This window comes from Pleuronectes platessa, chromosome 3 (assembly GCF_947347685.1).
Source record: "Pleuronectes platessa chromosome 3, fPlePla1.1, whole genome shotgun sequence".
Lineage (NCBI taxonomy): Eukaryota > Metazoa > Chordata > Actinopteri > Pleuronectiformes > Pleuronectidae > Pleuronectes > Pleuronectes platessa.
Genome location: NC_070628.1, coordinates 13,379,334 through 13,404,218, shown reverse-complemented (window position 1 = coordinate 13,404,218; position 24,885 = coordinate 13,379,334). Strand labels below are relative to the sequence as shown.

At 45.4% G+C, this 24,885-nt stretch overlaps 1 protein-coding gene across 1 annotated transcript; it reads left to right on the top strand.

Annotated features, from left to right (window-relative positions):
- The first annotated feature begins 1,225 nt into the window (after positions 1–1,225).
- fam184b (family with sequence similarity 184 member B) lies at positions 1,226–24,128 on the top strand. Its single transcript, XM_053419138.1, has 18 exons — positions 1,226–1,378; positions 7,876–8,064; positions 9,121–9,795; positions 10,308–10,443; positions 10,895–11,046; positions 11,862–12,407; positions 14,485–14,592; positions 14,684–14,982; positions 15,825–15,963; positions 17,419–17,538; positions 17,752–17,884; positions 18,267–18,397; positions 19,205–19,320; positions 20,232–20,588; positions 20,700–20,826; positions 21,240–21,347; positions 22,576–22,973; positions 24,056–24,128. Exons 1-18 carry the CDS (start codon positions 1,226–1,228, stop codon positions 24,126–24,128), a joined length of 3,960 nt encoding a protein of 1,319 aa, XP_053275113.1.
- Positions 24,129–24,885: the final 757 nt, after the last annotated feature.

The following is a 24,885-nucleotide window of genomic DNA, read 5'->3' as shown; positions in this document are numbered from 1 at the left end:
CAGTGTTATCTAATTTTCAGGTCATGTCTTAAAGATAAACTAAATTTGATGTATTAATAGAACACATCCAACAATAAATAGACATTTCATAGTCGCTCCGTATTGCCTTGTGCCACTTTGTAGTCTTAAACGAAATGACTTGTGTAACTAAGGATAACAGCACATTCTGTCCTGAAACAGTCATGGTGTCACACAGGGCTGATGAAAACTGATGGAAGCATTTATGTGAAGAATAAAAAGAGAGAGCACATGAGAATTTCAAATCACTAAACACTATTGCTGGATTGTTGATTTCACAAATTGCTGCCCACGTGGACCAGATGGTGCTCACATCAGGTAGAGCCCTGACTAAATAGTGTTCCATGAAAGTACATATTAACTGACAGTCAATCTAAACCTGTGTTGTTTTTGTTTCTGGGTTTCTGTTTTCACAATTAAGACCATAGATAGACTATAGTTGGTGATAAATGGCTAGTAGGTGAGCGGGGTCTACCATTTGGATTGATATTATTTGCCTAATGTTTTATTAAAACAAAAGTGTCTGTTCTTCTGACTCGAAGGTCCGTGCATCGGTACTGACACTGCTCTACGCCTGTTCTGTTTACGGTATCTGACTGATGGAGTCAAATCACACGACTGGACCCCAGGGACCCTCTCCCCCCCCTCCTCTGCTCCCGGTGATCGGTACTGATACAGCAGCGCCGGTAGGGGCGGGGCAGCACTGCAGCAGCAGCAGTGCGCCTCTCGAGCTGTCTCCGGTAATGTACCGGTGGATACACACGCCCCTCTCCGCCCCTGCCGCGAGACAGGTGGTGGGATTCTACACCTCCGTCCTCTAGCGCTCCCTCGTAGAATAACATTTGAAAAAAACATTTATTTATTTATTTATCGATCTGTCAGCAGCGGGGAAGGGTCGGTTGGCGCGAGCGCGTGCCCGATGGACTCCCAGCGTGTGACCTCCGCGAGCACCGGGTGGACCGCGGCAGAGGGGGGGGCAGCCGCCGGAACGCACGAGGAGAGCCCCGCCGACCCAGATGTTTTCCAGCGAACCGCTCGAGCTGCGCGCGGGAGCGTCTCTGCGCACGGAGGAATGACATGCACGCGTGACAAAAAGTTGACGCGATTCGCGGTGGGATTTTTCCTGTGAGCTGTGGCAGGATCGTTTCCGAGCGCGCCCCGGTGCGGGAAGTTCCCCTGGTGGAGTGTAGGGGGGGGTGGATCCATTATGGCTTCGGGCGCCGGTAAGGCTGCCGCTCAGCCCCCCGGGCCGGGCTCCGCCGTCAACGGGACTGCGGCAGAGTTCGCCAACATCGAGCAGGAGCTGTACGACTACCAGATGCACAGCAAGATGTGCAAGAAGATCGCGCAGCTCACCAAGGTAAGAGCCGCCGCTGGCACCGGGGGACGGGCGCGCTGCCACCGGATGTGTCGGGCTGATTGGATGATCTGATGGCCGCCTCACTATCAGCCACATCGCACCGACACACAATCAGGCTCCAAGCTGAAAACTCACCCGCTACTCGGGATACTGGGACGGGGAGAGTATGCTACACAGACATCAACAGAGGCTATCTCAGAAATCAAAATTCTTCTAGAGATGATCAGTAGATGATACAATACACCAGCTAGCTCATACCTTAATAAACAACATTATAGATGGACACCATATGTCACCAATCATCATTATCTCTTGGGATCATGACTAGGGAACTTGGGTCAGTGTTTTTGTATTCCTCTTCGTGACTGTCACAGTAATCCGACATGAGCAGGATCATTACAGGAGCTTTAGGTGGAGGCTGCAGATCTTTTCACTGCCAAGCCAATCAGAGCAGCAATTAACTGTGATGTACCAGTCACCTCATCTGTGCATTATGTTCACCATGCATCAAAGATACAAAAAAAAAACAACACACATCTTTGCACGTTCCACAGCAGAGGTTTGCACACAGATGCCAAAGCCCTCAATCACTTCCCTTTGTTTGACCAACAGCTACAAATGCATCGGATGCTTCATTTAAAAAAGACGCCGCAGCAAATGGTTACGATATTTATACATGCACGAAATTACCAATCAATTAGATATTTGTCATGATCGGGCTTGAATCTCCACATCTCCCTGTGCATCTTCTTCCATGCACTCTTGTCAGGGTGCAGCCAGGGATGCTTGGCAGCTGCAGCAGCAGCAGCAGCCGTGATGTGCTCTGCATTTCATACAGTAAGCATTGCTATATGGGGATTCACCATCTCTGTGCTTCACAATAATGCTTACAGAGGCAGAGCATGACCCGTCGCTTGTTGAGCGATGACAATTACTGATGACTGTGCACATCCCATCTCCCCTCATGGCTTCACCTCTGTGTAGCCCATAGGTGTGTGTGTGTGTGTGTGTGTGTGTGTGTGTGTGTGTGTGTGTGTGTGTGTGTGTGTGTGTGTGTGTGTGTGTGTGTCCGTCCGTCCAGGAGTACATGCAATGCAATACATGCCACTTCTCTATTGGTGTGTGTTGTCCAAAAGGCTTTTACTCATACAAACAAACACAGATAAACAACGATGACACAGACGAGGGGTCAGCACTTGTGTCTGTGCTTGTTAGGGGGGATTTACCAGCCCCCGTCCTCCTACACCTACTCCTCCCTCAATCATAAATCCGTCCTGTAAAGCCTCCACTAGTTTCTGTCTGTGCTGAAACTTTATGCAGGCCGTGCTAGCCCACTTTAGCTCTTTCATGACGTCAGTAAATAAATCCGAGACCCGTAGCACTGATGAAATACAAGGATCATCAAATCTGATATTTGGTGTAAGCAGTTTTTTCACCAGGCTCTGGGATGCTGGGCATGTGACACATGGTTTATTTGAGTGTTTTGGGCCAGGGTGTGGAGAAGAGAGGAAGCGGGAAATGGGTCAGCGGTGGTAACCTTATATATTTAATAACCCGTACTCTACTCTGCCTACTTGCTGGCACGCACGCACACACACGCACACACACACGCACGCACACACACACACACACACGCACACACACACACACACGCACACACACACACACACACACACACACACGCACACACAACCCACCCTAACCCACATAGGAATATCATAATGTATCTTCTTCCACCTTGGACAGTGATAAAAATCTGATGAATCCACATGACTAGAATAAACTGCTGTTAACTGTGTCATCCTCAAATATAAACTCTAGAGTAACAGTGTTACTTACGACTAAAGGAGGTGCTTAAAGAGTATAACAATATTTATCTATTATAAGGGGCAGGATTAAAAGCTGATTTAAAATGCTGCTGCTTTCAACACACCTGTGCTCAAATATATGTGCATATGTAGTTTTCAGAAGTGATCAGCTTTGAATTCTCCTCCTGACCTCTGAGAATGGCTGTATATGAATGAATCAGACTTTTAGGTTTGACATAAAAATTTGCCCCATCAGCTGGAAGTCCTCAGAAAATAGCAGTAATAGATGTAGACTTCAAAATAAGGGTTTTTCTTCATAACTCTCCGAAATGTGGATGAATTTTTGGGATTTGATTTACTCTAACATATTTTGAAAACTAATCTCAACTGAAAATGTATTGAAAGTTCAGTGAATTTACAGTTCAGAGCTTTTGACCTAAGAGTCCAGTCTTACGGTCCTGGTCTATAGATAGAATATGGACTTTGTTGCCCAGGCTCCTATCGATTCTTAAATTGTACCCAAACTAACCCTCTAACCCTGGGGTGTATTGTTTCTTTTAACGAGTCAATCAGGTCTAACCCTCAGTGGGTTGAGGAATTTACCCCACAACCCTTGATTCAGTTACCTGTCTCATGTGGACTGTATAGCTCAGTCAGTAAAGCATCAGGCTTTCAACCTGAGGGTTGCCGGTTTAAGACACAGTTGAGGCAAGTAACTCCTAACTTAATCATCTGTTCTTCACCAACCCCTTGAGGCAATGATCCAATATGGTGGGTTCCTGTATCTTTAATCATCTGATATGATAGCGGAACCCTAATCATAAACCTAACCCCTAACCCTAACCCTGTGGGCCAGTGCTTTGCCTTTGGCTCCCCATTTCAACTGCCAAGTCTTTGTATGCAGCAGGAGAGGTTATTGAGATATATCAACAAATCCTGAACCTAGCTGCAACCCTAACCCAAATCCCGACCCTAACCCTTGCGATTAGGGTTAGGGTTAGGGGCATGAAATAGCCCTTACCCTTATCTTAACCACCACAACTAAATGTTTAACCATAGTAAAGCTAACCTTCAAACAGCCCAATGAAATTGGGTCAGATAGTAAAAAACGGCCAGAATGTCCTCACTCTGTAACTTCTAGTCTCAAAATGGTCCTCACAAAGATATCTGTTCAAGTGCACGAACACTCCCATGCACTTAACACACCTCCTCACGTCTACCTGGCTCGCACACAGCTCCCTTCCCCCCTCCCTCTTCACCCCCCCTCTCTCTGCCAGTGAGAGTGGTGTTTCCAGGTTGAATGGGTGCTGCTAAAGATAAACCAGTAGCACATCGGAGTGTGTTTACACTATAAGCCAATGGGAAGAAAGGGAAAGCTGACAGTGTCGGGCCAGCTGTTGAGAATGTTCACATAAGCGTGTGCGTGAATGCACACACCCACATGAACACAGGAGAGTAGTCTCTTTATATATATGAGTCGGGGATCAGCCGTAGCATATTTAAGTGTGTGTGTGTGTGTGTGTTTATGTATCTATGCACACCCATGGCTTTGATTGGCAGCTCTAATTCTCTTCATGTGACTTTCTGTACTTATCCAGCTCACAGTGTCACAATGTACTCTGCTTTGTAATCAAGCACACCCGGTACCCTCTTTGATACTCTGATATATGTGGTTGTGTGTGTGTGTGTGTGTGTGTGTGTGTGTGGGAGGGATGGCTGATCTTTGAGACAGTGTGTGTTGCCTGCCTCTTTGCCTAACCTCTCCTCTGTGCACCAACCATTCCCTCTACATCTCACTCCTGTTTCAAACAGCATCGTCTCGCCTCTCTTTTTTACACTGTAGACAGAATATTAATTTCATGCTTTACTGACTATGACGTTATTGTCAATAAGCACTGGCTTGTGAGGATACATGAATAACGGTGTGGACTGGCAGGATCGTTACAGGGATCTTGAGAGAAGATTAACTGTAGCACGAGCCTCTCGGCTGCACTCTGACCAAACTGCCTGGTCAAGCATCTTAAGAATTTACACCCGAAAGGCTGAATCAAAGTGTGGGACTACTTTTAATCCAAACTGTGAAATCTGCAATCACCAAACTCCAAATGTTTACTGCCATGTTTGATACCTTTTCAGAACTGTAAGAGGTGGAAAACCGCGAGCTTGCCGCTAGGTATCATTGTTTATCTTTTCTTTAACGCTTTTTATTTGATTTGGATTTGGAAAGTTCAATATTTTGTTTTAGATTATTCACACAACAAGCCGCCACGATGATGATCAATAATTGAGTTTAGTAGAGACAAGCCAAAAAGTCAGTGATCTGACACAGTATATCTGTATATATATACACATACATGTGTATTTTACATTATGTTTAGTATGTATATTATATAGACAACTATAGTTAGTTACACAACAATATCTAAAGTTTGCAAAAAATTCTGATAGATAGTTAATTTGATCATTTGCCTACTGTTCGAATTGGACCAATTATGGCCATAATGGCAAAACCCTCGAGTTTGTAAAATCAAACCAGTGGTTAATAGCCTCTAACTCAAATGGTCAAATATCATTAACTTATCAGTGATTAGCTGGTAATGTATGCCATCTTATGTACAAACAAGAACTTTTTGTAGTATTGTCAATAACCGTTCAAATGCAGAATATATGGCCAAATGTATGTGGACATGCTTCACCTTTGCTGTGCACTTTGGTCCAGGGATGATTTTACATGGTTTTGACAAAGCACTTGAGTTAAACTTATAAATATATCCCACTTCTACAGCAAATACCATTTAGACAATAATGTCTTTCTTACATTGCTGCAATTTTTTTCAAAAAGACTATTTCCATGCAGTAAACCAGGTCCATTAATAAAGGAGTTTCTGAACTTGGTGTGACTGGCCTGCACAGAACCCTGGACTCAATCCAAACTGTCACCTTCAGGATGATCGTAAACATCAACAAAGCCGAGCCTTAGCATCCCAAATCAATGCATTACATCGCTAATGCTCTTGTAGCTGAATCGGTGCAAATCGCTGCAATCAGCTCCCAAAACCTGGAAATCACTCCTGTAGAGTGGAGGCTGTTATAGCAGCAATGATAAAGCCCTTTGATTTTTTTGTATGAGATCTTCAGCCATATCATATCAGGGTGCTTCGGCCTCCAGGTTGGGTAGATCGTGAGAACCGCTGCAAAGTCTTCCTCTCTGCTGCTATATTTTCCTTGCTCTCACTTTCAAACTGGTCAAAGTTAAAGAACAGCAAACGCACACACACGCACACACACGCACACACAGGCACACACACGCACACACACTCCCCTTCCAGCCTGCCCTGGATACTGAGTCCCCTTCCCTCCTCTGACTCATGAGTCATAGTTTGTGAGCCAAAGTTCACGAACTGTGACGTGATTGGACAGCCAGCGTGACATACTCTGTTTGACTGACAGCGAAGAGAGGGGTGGGTTTGTGATCAGGACCCGGGCCATGTCACATCCATCATCAATGTTAGGATCTGAATTATAAGAAATGCATCGAAGATCAATGGACATAGACGATGCAAGGGTGTGTGTGTGTGTGTGTGTGTGTGTGTGTGTGTGTGAGAGAGAGAGGTGGTGACATGCACACACACACACCCTCTCTCTGCGGGAATGTCCGGCAGTGCTGTGGCATCTGTGTCCTGTAGACAGAGAGGCGTCTGGGTAAAATATGAGCCCATGTGTCCTCTGCTCACACCCAGACTCGTGCGCACACACAAACACTGCGCGTGTAAGTGAGATGTCAGGGTCACAAGGAGCAGATGATGACACTGTAGACGTGGAGTGGAGGGTAAAATGAAAAGTGTGGTGAAACAGACCATGTTTCATATGTTGGTCTAAACTTAGAAGAGGGAGAGAGACCCCACATATAGTCGACTGGCAGGAGAAACCCTGCACTTGTCTTCAGTTACAGTAGATACAGTTTTACAGAGATGTTTTTTAATCTCTGGTATTTTCTATTTGGAGATTATTGTGTGTTTCCATATCAGTCAGTTTCAATTTGTTACCGTAAAGCTGCCAACTCAAAAGCATTGGCTCCATAATGTATGTGTGTGTGTGGACTGTAGTGTTGGTGTCAGTTTTCCTGCTGTTGGTGACGCTCTTCAGATGCATCAGGAAACGACCCCGTGCAATGAATCATCTGACTGTAACAAGGTCAGCCCGAAGGAGAGAGGTCTCCGAATCAACTCTGAGATCCACCACGTGATAATATACAAATCATAATCCTGTGACAATCCAAATTGTCCACAGGGAACAGTTTAATACACAATAAATTATACTCAAGAAAGATGTGCTGCTTTGGTTCCACAAATAGTGAAAATGATAGAGAAAAGCACTATTTGCTCAATTACTTGACTTTGCAGACATAAAACCAAGAGTTTTAGCAATTATAATCAAAATAAAACATAGGAATCTCAAATAATAACCCAAAATGGCATTATATTGATATATATATCATTAACAATGATGAACAAGCATCATTCATGAATATTAAAAGCACCACGATCCACCACTTTGGGAGCAGATGGGCTGTAGGAGCCAGGATTATATAAGATATTGTCATAATTCAGCAAGGGTCAAGAGTAAGGGTGCTGATGTGCTAACGATCATCCTTCAGTCTATCTCTGTCTGCTGTTGACGTCTCTACAGGTGATTTATTCTCTGAACATGAAGAACGAGGAGCAGGAGGCGGCCCTGCAGGCCTTGAGCCAGGCCCACCACGAGGAGCTGCACCGCATCCTGATGGAGACGTGTCACGAGGGGGAGGGGTCGGGGCTGAGGACACGCCTGCTTGGACTGCAGGACTCTCTGGATGAGCAGCAGAGAGCTGGAGCCCAGGTGTGTTTGTGTGTGTGGGGGTGCACTCCTACCCTCCCGAGCATGAGGGGAGCCGACCTCATTCAAGGGCACGTTGTGTTGCCGTAGTTTTATGTGTAAACTCTCAACGCAAGCAGCAAATCAAATCCAACCCCTAGTGCGACCTACAACAGTCAACCTAGTTCAGATAGCCCGTTAACTTGACCCAGTCCTCATGCGCTTCATGTCTAATTTTCATGCTGTGCAACACAATAAACCAGCAACATGAATCATAAATACCCACATGACTTTCTTATGAGCTCTTCGGGAAAACAACATGAATTTCAACAACTGAAGAGATAAAAAATTAACGCAGAGCTCACATTTTTTAACCATTAGGCCTTGCTCATATGTCTGGTTTCTTTGTCATCTGCCATGTTTTGCAGATTCAGAGCAGGTAGGTCAGCGTTCAACATTAGAGTTTAGAAAACCTACTGAAAAGACCTAAATGTACATGTAAATCTAGATCTTACATTATTCCTTGGAAAATCTGGGAGGAGAGTGTTAAAATTGTTTTATGGATACGCCCCCTCATCTGGATACACAGTAGGTTTTAATGGTTTCTACCCTGACCCATATTACATCCATCCACCAAGTTTCATGGTTATCCATCCAGTAGGTTTTGTGTAATCTTGCTTACGAACAAACAAACCAACGGCAAAAACATAACCTACTTACGATTCCTGATAACTTAACAGTGCAGGCGGCTAATGAGGATTTGCCAAATACTCAGTATTGTTTGAATGTCACAATATTGCAGCCAAGTGGCCACAGTCACGGCCACAGTCTTTTTCAAATCTTTGTTACTCACTGTCCACACTGTTCACTCCAGTAGTTTGCAGAGCTCCTACATCTCTGTACAAAATACAAATGAACTGCTTCAGCATGTCAGCAGAGACCAAGGAATCCAGAAAGATTCTTTGAACCAAGGGAAAATGATGTCGTAGCCAGTAACCCAGGGAGGTAAATACTTATTAAGCAGTGAGTTTACATTGTGTGTAAGTGCACTGAGGAACATGTCGTCCTCTGTGCCTCCAGGTGCAGGCAGATTTCGAGTGCTTCCGCATCCAGGCCGAGGAGAGGGAGCGTGAGACGGAGGTGGAGCTGAGGAAAAAGTTTGAGGAACGGCTCCAGGCTGCGGAGGAAGAGCTCCAGGAGGCCAAGGCCAAGATCGGTGCTGCCCAGGAGGAGAGTGTGAGGCTGAGCAAAGAGCTTCACAAGGCCGAGGAGCATATCCAGGAGCTGGATGCCCAATGCGAGGGGCTGCACAAGGCTGCTGACCAGGAAGAGAAAAGGAGAGAGGAGGAGAGACAAAGAGAGGATGAACAGAGAAAGAAGGAGGAGGAGGTGAAGCAAACAGAGGACCGTGAGGACTTGGAGAGGGTGAAGGCGCTCCTGGAGGAGGTGAGGACGCTGAGGGAGGAGGGCGCTCGAGCGGAGGAGAGCAAGAGGCGTGTGGTGAAGGAGGAACAGGAGCGATGCGAGCAAAAGATGAACGATCTCAACGAGGAGAAGGAGGACCTGAGGAAGAAGATGGACGCTGAGTGGAGGGAGGAACGGCGGAGGTGGGAGGAGAGAGAGGAGGAGGAGAAGAAAGGCATGCACAGTGCACTGAGAGAACGAGTGAAGAGGGCGGAGGCAGAGGCCGAGGGTCACCTGGAGAGGCTGTCCGAGAGCAAGAGGAGCACGGTGAAGCTGCAGGAGCGGATCCAGGTATTTACACGCGCTCGCAACAAATGTTTTTTTTACTTGGAAGGGAAATGAAAGTGTTGCTGCTTCCTGTCTCCGATGCATCCAGCTAATGATCATGTTGATGGGAAAGCAGGGAGCAAGGAGAGAGGAGAGCGGGTGGATCCTGCTTGTCTAACCACTTGCTGCCCTCCCTGAGTGCTATTCCCTCTGCCAACTCTCTGCTAATGAGTAGTTTGAGCAGGAGACATTCGCTGCACCACCACCATTACCGCCTCACGCATGAGCATTAAGAAGCCCTGTGAGAGAGCTGGCACGGAGCTGACATAAGCCCTCGCATCCGACCATTAGGGACTCACAGATGGGAGCGATCGCTTCCTGACTCACCACATTTCATTCCATCCATTTATCTATCATTTTTTCTTATCATCTGTCTTCTTCTTTCTTCTCTCCTGTCCCCCTGTGCTCTTTTACATCCCCTGCATCGTCCCTCCTCACACCTAACTCCCTCCTGCGTCCTTGCGACTCCCCTCCAGGACCTCGAGGAGGAGCTGGAGCTGGATCGGAAGCGCGTGTCCGAGGCGGAGGGCGTGGCTAAGCGGGCGGATGAGGAGCTCGCGGTGGCCAAGGAGAGGCTCCTGCTGCAGGAGGACGAGCTGCAGAGCCGAGCAGGTAGTGGTCCGGCCTGTCCCCCCCCGTCCCCTGTGTCTGCAGGTCCACCTGTCCTCTTACCTGTCGGCTGGAGAAAGCTCACACATTGCAGAGATTCACTCAGAGCGTTATTCATTATTCTCTTTGACGCAGAATTAATCAAGTGTTCACCTCATGTCATTATAATAAAGTGTATACAGAAAATGCCACAAACGCACATTATTCATCCTCGACTGAGGCAAACAGTTTCATCAAAGTGTCATCATACCCAGTCAGCAAAAACACCCAGACTTGTATTCACAGCACGAAAAACGATTTTAGTTTGTTCGACCTTTCCTCGTTCAGTGTTGCTCTGCTTTATTTCCATTCTGCTTCTGTTATGGATAATCAATCGATAAATGCTCGTGCATGTGTGTGTGTGTGTGTGTCTTTGCGTTCATTTGGGTTTGCGTGTTCTCTATGTGTGTGTCAGAGGAGCTGCTGAACCGCGGACGCTGCCAGGTGTGTGTGTGCCTCGAGGTGGAGGAGCTGAGGAGTCAGGTGAACCGTCTGCAGAGCAGGAACAGAGAGCTGGAGCTGCACAGCAGCGGCAGGAACAGTGACCACGCCCGGCAGATACGCCAGGTCATACACACACACACACACACACGCAAACAAATTAATAAAGTGCTGCTGCATGTGCATATTAAATATTACACGCTCTCTATTCTGCCGTTAAGTCTGTTTTTATTATGCCTCAAAAGTTCAGATTTTCCGACTCTCATACGTTTAAGCACCAAGGTTATACTTAGTTATAATGTCTAGATGCACTGCATTATATCCAGATGAGTTTCCAATAGTCTGCCCTCCACATTTATGGAAATATGGAGAACAAAAATTTAAAAATGTCTTCTCAATTGAATGGCATTCATTAGAGTGCAAACCTCCACCAAAGCCAAACATCATTCACTAGAGTTTTTGTGTTTTCGAACAAACTTTAGATTTACATTTTTTGGATCTCCACCGAATTTAACACACTATAAATATCCATGATTTTCTAGCTGAAATATCAAATTATAAAAAGACGTCTTATCTCATAATGATAAAGAAATAAGAAAAAATTAATCCTAGATCTGCCCATGATTCGGATCCACATAAACACTAAATGGGTTCTTCCCTGGGTCATGCTCCACCCCTCCAACAGTAGTTTTTGCGTAATCATGTTAAATAACTAACAAACAAACACAACTGAAAACATAACCTCCTAGGTGAGGTGCATATAATGTTGGCCCATACAACACCACCTTTGACCCTGACCTCAATAATATAAATATATTTATTTCATTTTTTTTAATTTGGGGATATTCTTTACTCTGCTGTGTGATTATATTGAATTACATCAGACTGCACAGTTGTACCTAATGAAGTGGCCACTGAGTGTTTGCTGTGTGTGTTTATAGCACGCGGAGGCCCTGTCCAGTTTGCGTTCAGAGATGGTGAGAGCCCAGACAGAGGAGCTGCGCCGCATCCAAAAGCACGCGGACGACGAGAGGGACAAACTGCAGAAGGAGATAGACAAAGAACGAGAGAACCTGCAGAAGGAGAGGGAGCGGGAGAAGGACCAGCTGGAGAAGGATAGAAACCGGATGCGCAGGGAGAGGGAGGAGGAGAAGGAATGGCTGCACAAACAAGGGGAAGATGTCAAAGAGCGTCTGCGTCAGGAGAAGGAGGAAGAGGTGGAGCGACAGCGCAAAGAACTGGAGGTGGAGAGGGTCCGCGTCCGTTCCCAGCTGGACAAGAGCATAGAGCAGGTCGAGGCGGAGAAGGCCAATGTGCAGCAGAGGCTGGAGGAGGAGAAAAGGAGGTTGGTGGAGAAGGCGGAGGAGGACAGGAGGAGGCTGAAGGAGCAGGTGCGGAAGGCGATAGAGGAGGTGATGAGGAGACACGCAGCCGAACTGCACAGCGTCCAGGAAGCTCTGAGCTCGGAGAAGAAGACGAATCAAGAGGTCAGCATCATGGGGAGGGAGCGTTTATTCCATTTAACTATTCACACTGCTAGAATAGTTACTTTAGGCAGATACAGCATCTACCAGACCTACATCTATACATACATAACATAACATAACACATAATTAAGATTACCAGCAGGCAGAGGTGGAGAAAACTATATTTGACTTGTGTAAAAGTACAAATATATAGATGTACTGAATGTAAAAGTAAAGTTACCAAATTAACTTTTCTACCTTAGTTAAAGTATGTAAATACTTTCTTTAAAATATACTTTAAGTATTAAAAGTATTAAACACTTGCAGAGTGTGGCCTATTGCCTAATGTAATGGTCGACTGCAGGATGATGGCTGAGTCTCGCCTTCTTCAGCCAGTTCAGGTTTTTCTTTTTTACCAGGGAGGCAGGAGGCAGGGTCTAATGTTACCTGCCCGCTCTGATTGGATCAGTGAACCAATTTCCCTGTCATTATTGGTTACTTTTAACAATGTAAAAAAACACAGTGTTAATGTTAGACAGTGCTTTGAAATTGTTTTGGTGAAGCAGAAAGTATGCAGATAATTCCTGATATAAGTAGTGGAGTAATAAGTACCTGAAATGACATCTACTCAAGTAAAGTGCAGATACATGCAGAATGTACACAAATAAAGTAACTAAGTAAATGTACTTTCTTACATCCCAGGTTAAGGTGCAAAACTGGAAAATTATTTTACAGGTGTAGAAATTAGTTGACAACCTGTTTAACTATTACCTGTTTGAATGGGTGTGAAATGGAGAATGTAAAGCCTCTGTAAGATTGCATCACATCTATATCCCTACATCCCATCAACCCTTTACACTACATTTCTAAACTAATACTGTGATATAAACTGTTAATCATTAGTAGAGATTTGACATTATGTAAAGATAAGTTTCCTCTTTGCCTTTCCTTGGTGCAGTGAGACTCTTTAGAAAAAGAAGAGGACCGTTTTTGCCGTGTTGTTCCCCTGTATGAGAATTTTAAAAATAGCCTACTGTGCAGTCTGCTCATAGAGGCTTAATTATTTTAGTTTCACTTTCAGTCAGACTTGAGATGTAATTATTTTGGATACAGGGATGAGCTGCCACGCGTCCTGTCACACAGCTGCGACAGTAATACTCTGCCTGCCCTGAATCCGCCTGACGGTAAAAGGCTTCAGACACGTTTTGGGCTTGTGGCTCCTTAACTGAGGAGATTAATCATTTTCTCTCTGTTGTATTTGAATTTTTCAGAGGCCTGAAGAGGGGACATTTACAGTAATTAGTTAGATAAAAAGCGAATACCAGACAAATGTATATAAAGCAATTGTGCAGCAATTGCTTTTCTTTTCTGGTCGTATCTACTGTCCTGTTAATCATGTCTCGCCCCCAGGCTGAGAAACACTGTTTCAAAACAGCGTGATTCATTAATACTTTTTGCTCTCAGTGTAGAAACGTAAATAGATTTTATCCCACAATTACTTTTCCTTTGAGACTTCTTGTGGATTTCATTATGATTTATAGACAGTAGCTGTGTCTCAATTCAGGGACTGCATCCTTGGAGGGACGTGTTCTACCCGACCCACGAAGACCCCCTCCTGGGCCGGGTAGACCGCCGAGGCTGAGCCGAAAGGAGCCGTCTGGTCTAGAGAGCTTGTCCTGGCTAGCAACAGAGCTGAAGTGGAAAACACAGAGAAAGTTTTAATGCCCTTCCCTCTTTGAAGAATGGCTGATCACTGCAGCACAATGAATCGTGGGATAGTTTGGGCTGGGAAGGATCCACCCATTGGAGTTTTTGTTTCTTGGGGCTGGAAGGACGGATTTGTCGTTTTCAGGAGCCTTTGAAATCTAGTCGCTATGCTGGGATGCAATTGAAAGATGCAGCCCCTGAATTGAGAAACAGCTATGGACCATGTTCACACACCGGCCATAGACAATAGCAGCTTCTCACCCTGTTCATGATGTCAAGGGGAAATGCCTGCCATGTCAACATGGGCCATTTTTAATTAGTATCATTAACGAGCTAAAAAAAACAAACTGTTTATGTGATAATTCTTCATGATGATGATTCTTCTTGGAAGGTGTGTGCACGTTCAGAAGAGGAGAGGAGACGCGCTGAAGAGCTCCGCAGCGGACTGGAGAAGGAACGAGAGGAGCTGAGGACAAAACTGAAAGATTCTACCGATGAGGTCAGAGGTCAAACTGAGCCTCCATCAGCTCAAATAACACCAGATAAACCGGTTGGTAAGTCAAAACACTCGATTGTTTCCGTGCTCTCAGATCGGTCGGCTGGAGGCTGGGATCCAAAAGCAAGAGAAGAAGGAGAGAGTGGCGCCTGAAGCCGCCGCCTCATGCGGACCACACTGCTCCCGTCAGGAGGAAGAGCTCCAACAGACTCGGAGTCGACTCGCCCGGGTTCAGGAGGAGGCTGAGAGGCAGCGGGACCGGCAGCAGAGGGAGGTCGCGTCCCTGAGGGCTGACAAACACCGGCTGGAGGAGAAAGTCCTAGAGCAGAGCCGACTGAACACGGAGAGGAGCCTCCTCGATCCGGGCCAGCGGCACACCGAGGACCGGATCAGGTAGCGGAGTGAACGCAGGGCCCGCCAGAGTCGCTTAGACTCACATGACAAGGTCTTTACTCTGCTCGTGATCTCTCCCCCCCCCCCCCCCCCCCCCCCCCCCCCCCCGCACTCCTCTGTGAGGATAACTAGGAGAATGATCACAGTTAAGAATCGAATCCTTGGAATTGGTGCTCACAACGACCGGCGACATTTTTCCTTTGCCGGCTAAAACATTATACACAAACCATTAAACCATGTCTATACATCAATAACATTAGAATTAATATCACAATCAAAATTAACATTTTCCTTAATGGTTTTCAGAAGACCACTTAGTCTTTCTGTCTGTCTTATATAGTGAGTCTTCATATCAGGCCGTTTCCTTTTCATTCTATACCGACTGTAATCAGGGTATAATGCATAAAATACTTTGAGAGAGCATCCTCGGCCAAGCCCCACTTGTGAAAACCACATTTAAAATGGATTTTGATTTATGCACCAAATCACACACATCCAACATCAATCCCCTAAACATGCCTGAATTTGTGTAATTAAGATCCATTAATTATTCTCTGTGAAATCAGTGAACATTTAGAAAAACGCTCGCATTGTTAAAGAAAGAGAAAAGGAGAGAACGATTCACGTATCTTCTACCTTGGGGAAAACACCACTCCTCCAGAAATATCATGGAAATCAGTCTAGTAGTTTTGGTGTTTTCCTGCTAACTAACAAACTGACGAAAACATAATCTTCTTGGTGGAGATAATGAAGTGAACTTTCTATGTAGCAAGTGGAAGTCAAAAGCAGTTTAGCATGTAGGTTAACTCAGCCTCTCTTCCTGCTCCGCTTCGGGCCTGCAGGGCCGAGTGCGAGGACCGTCTCAGAGCGGAGTTCAGGATCGAGATGAACGCTGCTGTGGCCGAGAGCGAACAGAGGTGGAACAACCGGGAGCAGGAGCTGCAGACCCAGGTGACGGAGCTGCAGAGTCAGCTGACGGAGGTGAGTCCTCTTTATGAACTGGTGCTTACAGCCACGCTGATATACGACTTGTGTCTCGTTCACCCATTAACACACCGATGACGCAGCTTCAGGAGCAGTCAGGGGTTCAGTGTTTCAGCTTCGATGTCCTGCTCAAGGAGATTTTAATCAGGAGAAGCAAATGAAAATGAAATGAAGTTTATAGACCCCAGTGGGAGGTAAAATGCACTGTAAGCAGTCTTATGAAGTAGGTGCTTCAGATACATGGTGAAGGCTTCCCCCCCGGGGGGCCTAGACACTGGTGCTGAGGAATGAAGCATGAAGATGGGATGTCTGCTGCTGAGATGAGTAAGTCATCCCCAGGGTTGAGGTGGTGCAGGGGTGGAGGTGGGTCACTCAACTATATGACAGAAGGGAGAGTAGAACATTTTTAACGATGACAGTTTACAGGTGATTGGCTCAAGGCTAGCATGTCAGGCTGTGATTGGACAAAAAGAGAGAATAAATTGGTGGAGCCTGGAGATAGTGGGAACTGTGCATGTGACGCGGGACGCTTGAAGAAAATCTTCCTGACTGAAGCGTAGCTCGGTTTTATTACAACTCGCTCTCTGGCCGAGCTGGGGTTCGAACCTGAAACCTGAGTCGATGAGCCATAAACTAGCTAACAGATGTATTGACATATCTGAGTATTATGATCAGTGGTACCATTAGTCCTCATGTGGAGCGGCTTCATTGGAGAAATAGATCGAAAACATTGTGAGAGATAATATGTTCCTTCCTCCAGTGTTTGTCTATGGACCTTCCTATCTCTACTTTGGGTTCTACCAATATTGGAACAGAATTGGATTTGTATAGAATGGTATTATAACTCAAACATGTGGTGAATTAGTCTGATCTTCCTCTGACTTTACTCTATGTTGTGCTGTCCTGGGATAGAGAGAATCACAACAAGAGACAACACACACTCAGTGAAAAAGCTAAATTAACAAAATAGACCCTGAACAACTAAAATCACCATAACATGGATGACTGCTCTATATCCTGCGTCACATTTCCCCCCAATAATTTTGGAAACAACACGAGGATCAGATGATTTTCTACATTCGATGCCTTGTAAAAAAAAACTAATGGTTATACTCATCAGCATCAATTAGTAGTAAAAACTGTTTTATAATGAAATGAACCCTGATGTGACCTGGGTGACGTGACTTTGGCTCGGAGGCTTTAGGTTTGAAAAAAAGAGACAGAAATCAGCCTCGAGTGTCCCCAAACTTTATGGAAGTCGCTGGAGAACTCTTTTAATTAGCTCCATCAGCACTCATCACTCTGCTTTATTTATTTGTGTTTTTCGTAAAGCTGTCGGAATCTGCAATTTCTGAAAACAAAAGCGACATCTCCATTTTGATTCAATGCCTGCAGCAAATCCATGGTCTCGGGATTAGTCCTGATGTTCTTGATGATTTCTTGCCGATGCAGCTGGAGAAACAAAAGGCGGGCCAGGGAGACGATTGCCACGGCCCCCCTGAGATCGACAGGCTGAGGAAAGAGGTCCAGGACACCAAGGAGATCAACAAGAAGCTGAGGGACCTGCTGCAGGTACAGAGCTCGTCTTCAAAGCTCTTCTTCGTGGGTTTTCTCTGTAATGAATAATTTAGTGGCCTTGCTGATAGCGCTGGAGAGCTGGCGAGGCAACATTACGTTATTCTACGAGCGTGTGCATCTGAGCCGAGTACACGCGTGTGATCTCAGCGCAGAGATGTCAGCGAGTGTAGAGAATGTGAAAAAGAAACGTGTGTTTATGTGTTTGAGGAGCCGCAAGCCCAGTCGCTAACCGAGGAGAGGCAGAGTCACGCCGCGGCTCTGCAGACGCTGGAGAGACAGGCGAAGGAAGATCTGCTGTCTGAGAGGAACCGACTACAGACAATGCACCACCTGGAGCTAGGTAACACACACACACACACACACACACACACACACACACACACACACACACACACACACACACACGTACACATGAGCACGTGCACAAACGCACACAGACGGCAACACACTCCGCTTGACACGTACACAGCTGCACACAAACACACACACGGTGATGTACACATGGAGATTATAAATTCAACAGTGGAGTTGCTATTGCCATGGATACCCTTCACCATGGCAACAGCAGAAGGGTACCTGTTACAGTGGGCCCAAATGATTTTGTTTTCTGTACATGCTTCCTGTGTGTGTGTGTGTGTGTGTGTGTGTGTGTGTGTGTGTGTGTGTGTGTGTGTGTGTGTGTGTGTGTGTGTGTGTGTGTGTGTGTGTGTGTGTGATATCAGATAAGCAGCGTGCAGAGTTGACCCAGCAGCACACCGAGTGGAGCAGACAGATGACCCAGAGGCACATGCAGCAGATAGAGGACCTCCAGGCTCAGCTACAGGCACACACACAGATGATGGCACTGCAACAGGTGAGGCACACACACACACACACACACACACACACGTTTGTACATCTAGCTTACTGAGACACTCGTTGGGATAATGCAGTCCCTAACACTTGCTCTGATCTTAACCATCACATCTAAATGCCTCACCCTGACCCTGACCAAAACCCGAACCCTAAACTAACCCTAATCCTCATTCTGTAGGTTGTAGGTCACAGAGATATTTGTCCAAGTACACACACACACACACACACACACACACACACACACTGCAATAACACCATTACTTTTCCTACAGATACTCTTGTTCACCAATAAACACACACCCCTCACTCTCAGTCTGTGTGTTAAAGACCGACACTCACTCAAGAACAAACATAGATTAAACAGTATATGTGAACATACATGCAAAAGGTTTGAATGGAAATTGACACATTGGATGTTGAGGGTTGAGGCGAAGATGCGTGTCATGATTGGCCGGTCCAGGAGGATGCAGTGGTGACTGGGCGGAGGGAGACTCAGGATGCCTGTTCTGTCTGAGGTGTCAATCCACCCATAGCAATCCAGACAATACACAGAATGAGACATACAGGAAGTATCCACCAAACGGAATAAGAAGGGAAGAAGGAGGGAGGGAAGAGAGGATCATGATCAACAATATGAATAAAATCCTCTATTGTGTACGTTATTACCTGCAGCAGCGTGAGGCAATGTAACAGAATTCTGAATCTTGGAATTACCGGAAATATTGACAATGTGTATTCAATATATGCATGTTTGTGTGTGTCTGTGTGCGTGTGTGTGTATGTGTGTGTGTGTGTGTGTGTGCAGGATTTGAAGCAGCAGAATCAGTATCAGGTGTTTGAGCGACAGCTGGACGAGAGTCGCTGCAGCGTGCTGGAGCTTCAGAGAGAGAATGCAACGCTCAAGAAGCAATTAAAGGAGAGGTAAAGAAAGAAGGATTCATCTGATGAGACTGTCACATAAACTGTGAGATGCTCATTAGGGGGATGTATTCAGATTAATTGTTTTCTTCCAATCAACAACCCAGAGCAAGTAATTATAAAAGACAAAGAAAAGCATAAAATAGGCACTTTTCCTTCAGCTGCATGTTCAGCATTATTGCGCATTGACTCTTGATAAACTACTGAATTGCATTTCAGATACCAGAATTTGGGGATGTTATGTCTGTGTGATGTCACAGCCCCAGTCTGTTGGTGAAAGACTGAAAAACAGCTGGTAGAAATACTAATTTGCTCGTGAGCGGCTCTGAAGCTCACAGGCCCAGTAAAAATAGTAATTTGGGAGCTTTGGAGGTGCTGGTTTATTTTCTAACTTCAAACAAAGGCTGTCAGTGTTTCTCGCTGCTGTTTTCAAGTCTTTAACCATCTCCTCGCTGTAGTTTCTTATTGCTCAGCAAGACAGGGTGTGTAGAACTATTCTATGTTTTTCAGTTTGAGGGCAGGACTTATTTACACACGAGCACAGAAGCTGCATGAGGAGAGGAGTTGAAGCTGGATATCTGAGTGCAAGGGCACAAGTAGGAAGCGTCCTCCTCTCAGAATGAAAGACCATCCTCTTGAATTAAGAAGACAACAAACACTTTTGAACTATAGCAATGGATAGTTTGCTTTATTTAATATAATCTCAGCATTTTTGTTGTTTTGTAACAGGAGATGTAATAAACAGGATGAATCATCAGAGGTATTTCTGTCAGCAATGATAAATCTTTTTACAGACTAAATGCAAAACAGCTTCCGGGCTTTACAGTGTTTACAGTTTCAATTTCCCTCTATTATTCCATTCCCGTTCTTCTCCTGTACATCACTCCTCCTCTGTATCTCCCGTCACCTCCCAGATCAGCACAGAAGAATCCTGAAGTCAAGGAGATAGAAGAGGAGACCCCAGAGTTGAGGAAGAAGAGAGACGCCCAGCTCGAGGAGGAAGCACAACGTCTGAAGGAGGAGGTGGAGAAGCTGCGGGTGGAGATGGAGAAACTGGAGGAGTCGCAGAAACTCTGGGAGGAGCGGAAAGAGGAGGACGTGAAGGACGAGGAGCCGGACGAGGAGAAGACGAAGGAGCGGGACGAGGAGAAGAGGAGGGAGGAGGTGGAGGAGATCCGGAGGGAGCACAAGAGGGAGATGCAGAGCCTGGTGTCCGAGTACAGCAGCGCCCAGACGCACCTGCAGGCTCGAATAGTGGCCTTGGAGAACGAGTGAGTAGAGGGCGGGCGCGCGTGGGGGCGTGCGAGGGTTCAGACTGAATACACACAACACTGAGCGTCGGTGCGGGTATGTGAGAAAGTGTGTGTGTGTTTGTGTATATGATTTAACTGCAGGCTGCGCGAGCGGGAGGAGCGCTGCAAGAGGAGGGAGCCGCGGTGCGACGACCTGCAGCTGGGGAGGCTCCAGGAGAGACTGACGGAGAGAGAGCAGCTCATCAAACGACTGGTGGTGAGGTTCAAACACATCCGTCCTCATCTGGGTCTCAACTGTGGCTGCACAGTTCAAAATCAACATGCAAAGACATTTCTTAGAAAGCAAGTTTATGGAAAACTGTGATATCATTAAAAGCGTCAGAGAGTGAGAAAAACCTTGAGTTGAGATTGTTTGAATTTCAAAAGAAGTAAGTTAACATGGTGAAAAGAATTAGTGTATTCCTTTATCTTCTGCCATGATGCCTGCCAAGGATAAACTTGCCTTTTACCAGTGTCCTCTGCCACAGTGCTGTGTGTGTGCCGACCATCTGTGTGGCATGAGGCAGGCATAGCAAACAAGTACACCCCCCAGATACGACTCTTACACAACATCAACACCGACTGTGAACAAGGCCAATGAAAGTCCTTCCTCGTCCTCCTTCCCTGCAGGAGGAGAGGCATCAGCTGCAGCTCCACCCTCCCACAGCCGGGGACAGCAGCACCCTCAGGCTCCGTGACAGCAAGTCCCGCCCCGGGAGCGTCACGCCAACCATGAGGGTGAGTTTGTCAGTTCGCCTCATGCACATGATGGATTCATCCAAGAAAGACCTCCTTCCAGCCAGAAGGGCTCATTGGGCTGAAGCCATCTTCGGTTTTTTGAAGCAGCACGAGTTCACGTAGTGGACGGAGCGACGAGTTGTCGTTAAAGCTGCGTCCACCATCAAAGGAATGGAATGTATAGTCAGAAAAACATTTATAAAAATGTCATGACTCTGGACTAAAGAGTTTTAGTTTTTTGTTGGACACTTTTCTTTGTGGATATTTTGCTTGTGTTTGGTTGTGTTTCCCCCGAGTTCTCAGTTTCTTGTTTTATTTTGAAGTTTTTACTTGTGTGTCTGTAGCTCTATTTCCTGTCTTTGTCTGCAACGTGTCTCATGTGTGTCACCTGCGTTTGTCATCTTGTCATTGTTGTTCATTTGGTTTCCAGTGTGGTTCTTGTTCCGAGTGTTTTCTATGTTTTTTTTCCATTTAGCTTTGTTTAAGTCTTTTCTAGTTTCCACTGTTTATTGTTTTTTTTTGGACTTTGTTTTTGTAAATACCCTTGCCTTTAATTAAATGGCACTTTTGTTTTGCTACAGAACTTGTGTCCACCTGCGCACCATAACTTTGACACCATGAAAGTAGTAAAACACAGTAAATACATTCAGGTTTGCTTCAAGGTAAAAAAAAAGATAATGGAAGCAGTATGGGATATTGCACATTAGATTGAAATGTATTGAAAAAGGCAGAGAAGTTCTGATACTGATACCAGTAATGATGTCAGCATAATGCCGTGTCGGGCATCGGCAAGTGCTCATATGTACCGGTCAGATACCAGGTCTTTAAAGTTTAAGTGGAAATCACTTCTTCATTGCTCCAAAATGGCAGTTGTGCTGTACCTTTTATAAAGTGGTGAAGAAGAAGAAATTTGTGGTCGTGTAGAACTAAAATGTCGGCAATGTGGCAATATTTAACGCCTGAGTACGACAAGTAAAACAGGACTTTAGGTTCAAGGGCTGTTTCCTGTATCCCTAGTTTTATTTATTTATTTTAGTAGTACAGAGCTGTTATATACATTATATAAGGTGTTGTTCTTTTTCAAATGAACTGGTATCAGATCAGTGCATCGAACAGTAAATAACTGAACGCCAGGTATCAGAGTCAAGGTATCAGGAAGGAAAACTGATATGGGAACAGCTTTACTATAATTGAACTTACAGTAAACCACCCTCTGCTCTTCCGACAGAGGAAACGTGTGGAGTCTCCGCCTCGCGTCACCAGCATCCCCAGCGCCGGCCCCTACGACAGGAGCATCCTCCTCCCGCAGTCCTCCTCCTCGTCTTCCTCCTCCTCCTCCGTCCATCAGCACTCGTCCTCCACCCTCCCCCACCAGTCCACCTCCCACCCTCAGACCACCCCCCACTACTCCTCCTCCTCCCTACCGCACAAGCACACCTCCCTGTCCCTCGGCCAGCAGGCCTCCCCCTCCCTCCCCCGCTCCACCAGGTCCCGGACGTCCTGCATCCCTCCGACCCCGGCGCCCACCGCCCCGCTCCCCGTCTGCCCGTCACCGCAGACGGGGATCCGCTACGTGTCCCCCTCCTGCCATGAGCCCCACGCACACCTGCAGGCCCAGTCAATCAGGTACGGAGGTTGTTGACGGTGATGTTAGAGATCTGAAGAGAAGGAGAAGCTGCACACTCGTAACCCTGAAGCATTTATTTCAACATATTAATATATATATATATTTAAACATGTTTTTACATTTTGCTTTTTCTCATTTCACTTCTTCATTTGACCTTAAACAGCATTTTTACAGAGTGCACTTTTTTATACCACACCCATTCAACAACTGTTTCACAGGATAAAGTGTGAAAATATGATGGAAAACTTGCAGAAACAATATTATATCACATTGTTCAGTTCTCCCCTGCAGTTTATAACATAGCATCTCTAACTCTATAATTAATTCGATTGATGTGTCTTGTTTTGAATAAGCTGCATAAAAGGATAGGATGGAGCAACCAATTAAAAATAAAGAAGTATTTAAAGAGTTTGCTAAAATCAATCCTGCCCCTTCATGAAGTTACTGTAGCAGCAGTAATAGTGTTAGATTTGTTTATGCAGCTTCCTACAGGAGAATCGACTGTCACACAAACCCTCACTTGTATTTTATAGATATAAAAAAAACTATTTTTTGTTATCATGTAGTTTGATTCCTCTGACAGGCTTCATGTTTCTGTCTGTCCCATTATTCTGAGCTTGATATTCCAGGAACACCTTTAGGGAATTTCTTCCCATTTGGTGCATTGTTCAGCTGCACTCAAAGGTGGATTGATTAGTTGTCAGTGATGGAGGTCATGGTCACCTCATTGCACAACATCTGGGTGGTGGTTCCTTTTCTGGTCCGTGATGATCAAGTTCTCCATTATGACGAACAAACAGATTTGGCCTTTTGTAAGATTAACAGATGTTATATTGTTGATGTGTCTCCACTTTGTTTGTGTTTATATCCTTGTGGAAGGTATCAGTTCAAACAAAGACAGATTTTTAAAAGTGTATTTGTTCAGATTTGAGTTTAGAATTCAATTAGTGTGCAGCTTTCCCAGGTTTTTACCTATAAGCCAGCACCAGGGTACATGGGGGTATTTTACCTGTTTTTTTATCAGAATTAAAAGAAAAATCGAATTGATCCAATTAACCTTTTGGTCCCGTGTGTTTTGTAGGGGCCCGTACCTGGAGCCGAGGGGGACAGACGGGCTGAAGCAGGAGTGGTTCACCAAATACTTCTCCTTTTGAGCACAAAACACACACGCGCACACAAAACAGACACACACACACAGCAGCTGCAAGTACATCTCATATACAGTTCATTGCTTCTTATACAGATCTGTTTGCTTTCCACATCCACACAACCTCGAAAGCACACTCACACATCCACACACAGACATGACATTAACATATGGGCTCATCACCAGCAAGGCCATCTCTAACATTGCCTCAAAGCTCAACCAAAAAGTGCTTCTCAAACACATGCCTGACCTCTTCTCAGAACATTGGCCTGCCGGATCTTGTTTGTATAGTTTGGAATGTCTTCATGTGTGTGTGTATGTGTGTGTGTGTTGTGTTTTTTTTAAAGCAGTCTTCCTTTTTTTAATGCAACTGTTGCTCTGATCTCATCATGGTTATTCCAGGCAAGTGTACATTTCTCAAAATCTTCAACCAAGGGTGTCTTTCAGCCAAGATTCCTCGTCAAGACGGACACACACACACACACACTCGACTCACCCTACCAAAATGAAGCTTGTCTCAATGCAAAAATGTATAATAATCTTAATGAACAAATTGAATAAAATATTTTGTTTTTGTACGAGCGTCTTTCTGTAAACATCCACACGCCCATGAAAGTTGTACAAGGTGAAGCTGAGATAACAAGATGGATGATCTACATTTCCTTTCTGGTTTGAGATAGGAGATTTGTATTAAATCCTTTATTGCAGTTTATGTAAATTTATATCACTTTATACCACATTTCTGGAAAACTGACGGAGAAACA

Excerpts from the sequence above, each read along its gene's own strand:
- fam184b (XM_053419138.1), top strand. The coding sequence starts at position 1,226 with ATGGCTTCGGGCGCCGGTAAGGCTGCCGCTCAGCCCCCCGGGCCGGGC. Across the intron at positions 9,796-10,307 it reads AGCTGCAGGAGCGGATCCAG|GACCTCGAGGAGGAGCTGGA; the intron begins GTATTTACACGC and ends ACTCCCCTCCAG. Across the intron at positions 18,398-19,204 it reads AGATGATGGCACTGCAACAG|GATTTGAAGCAGCAGAATCA; the intron begins GTGAGGCACACA and ends GTGTGTGTGCAG.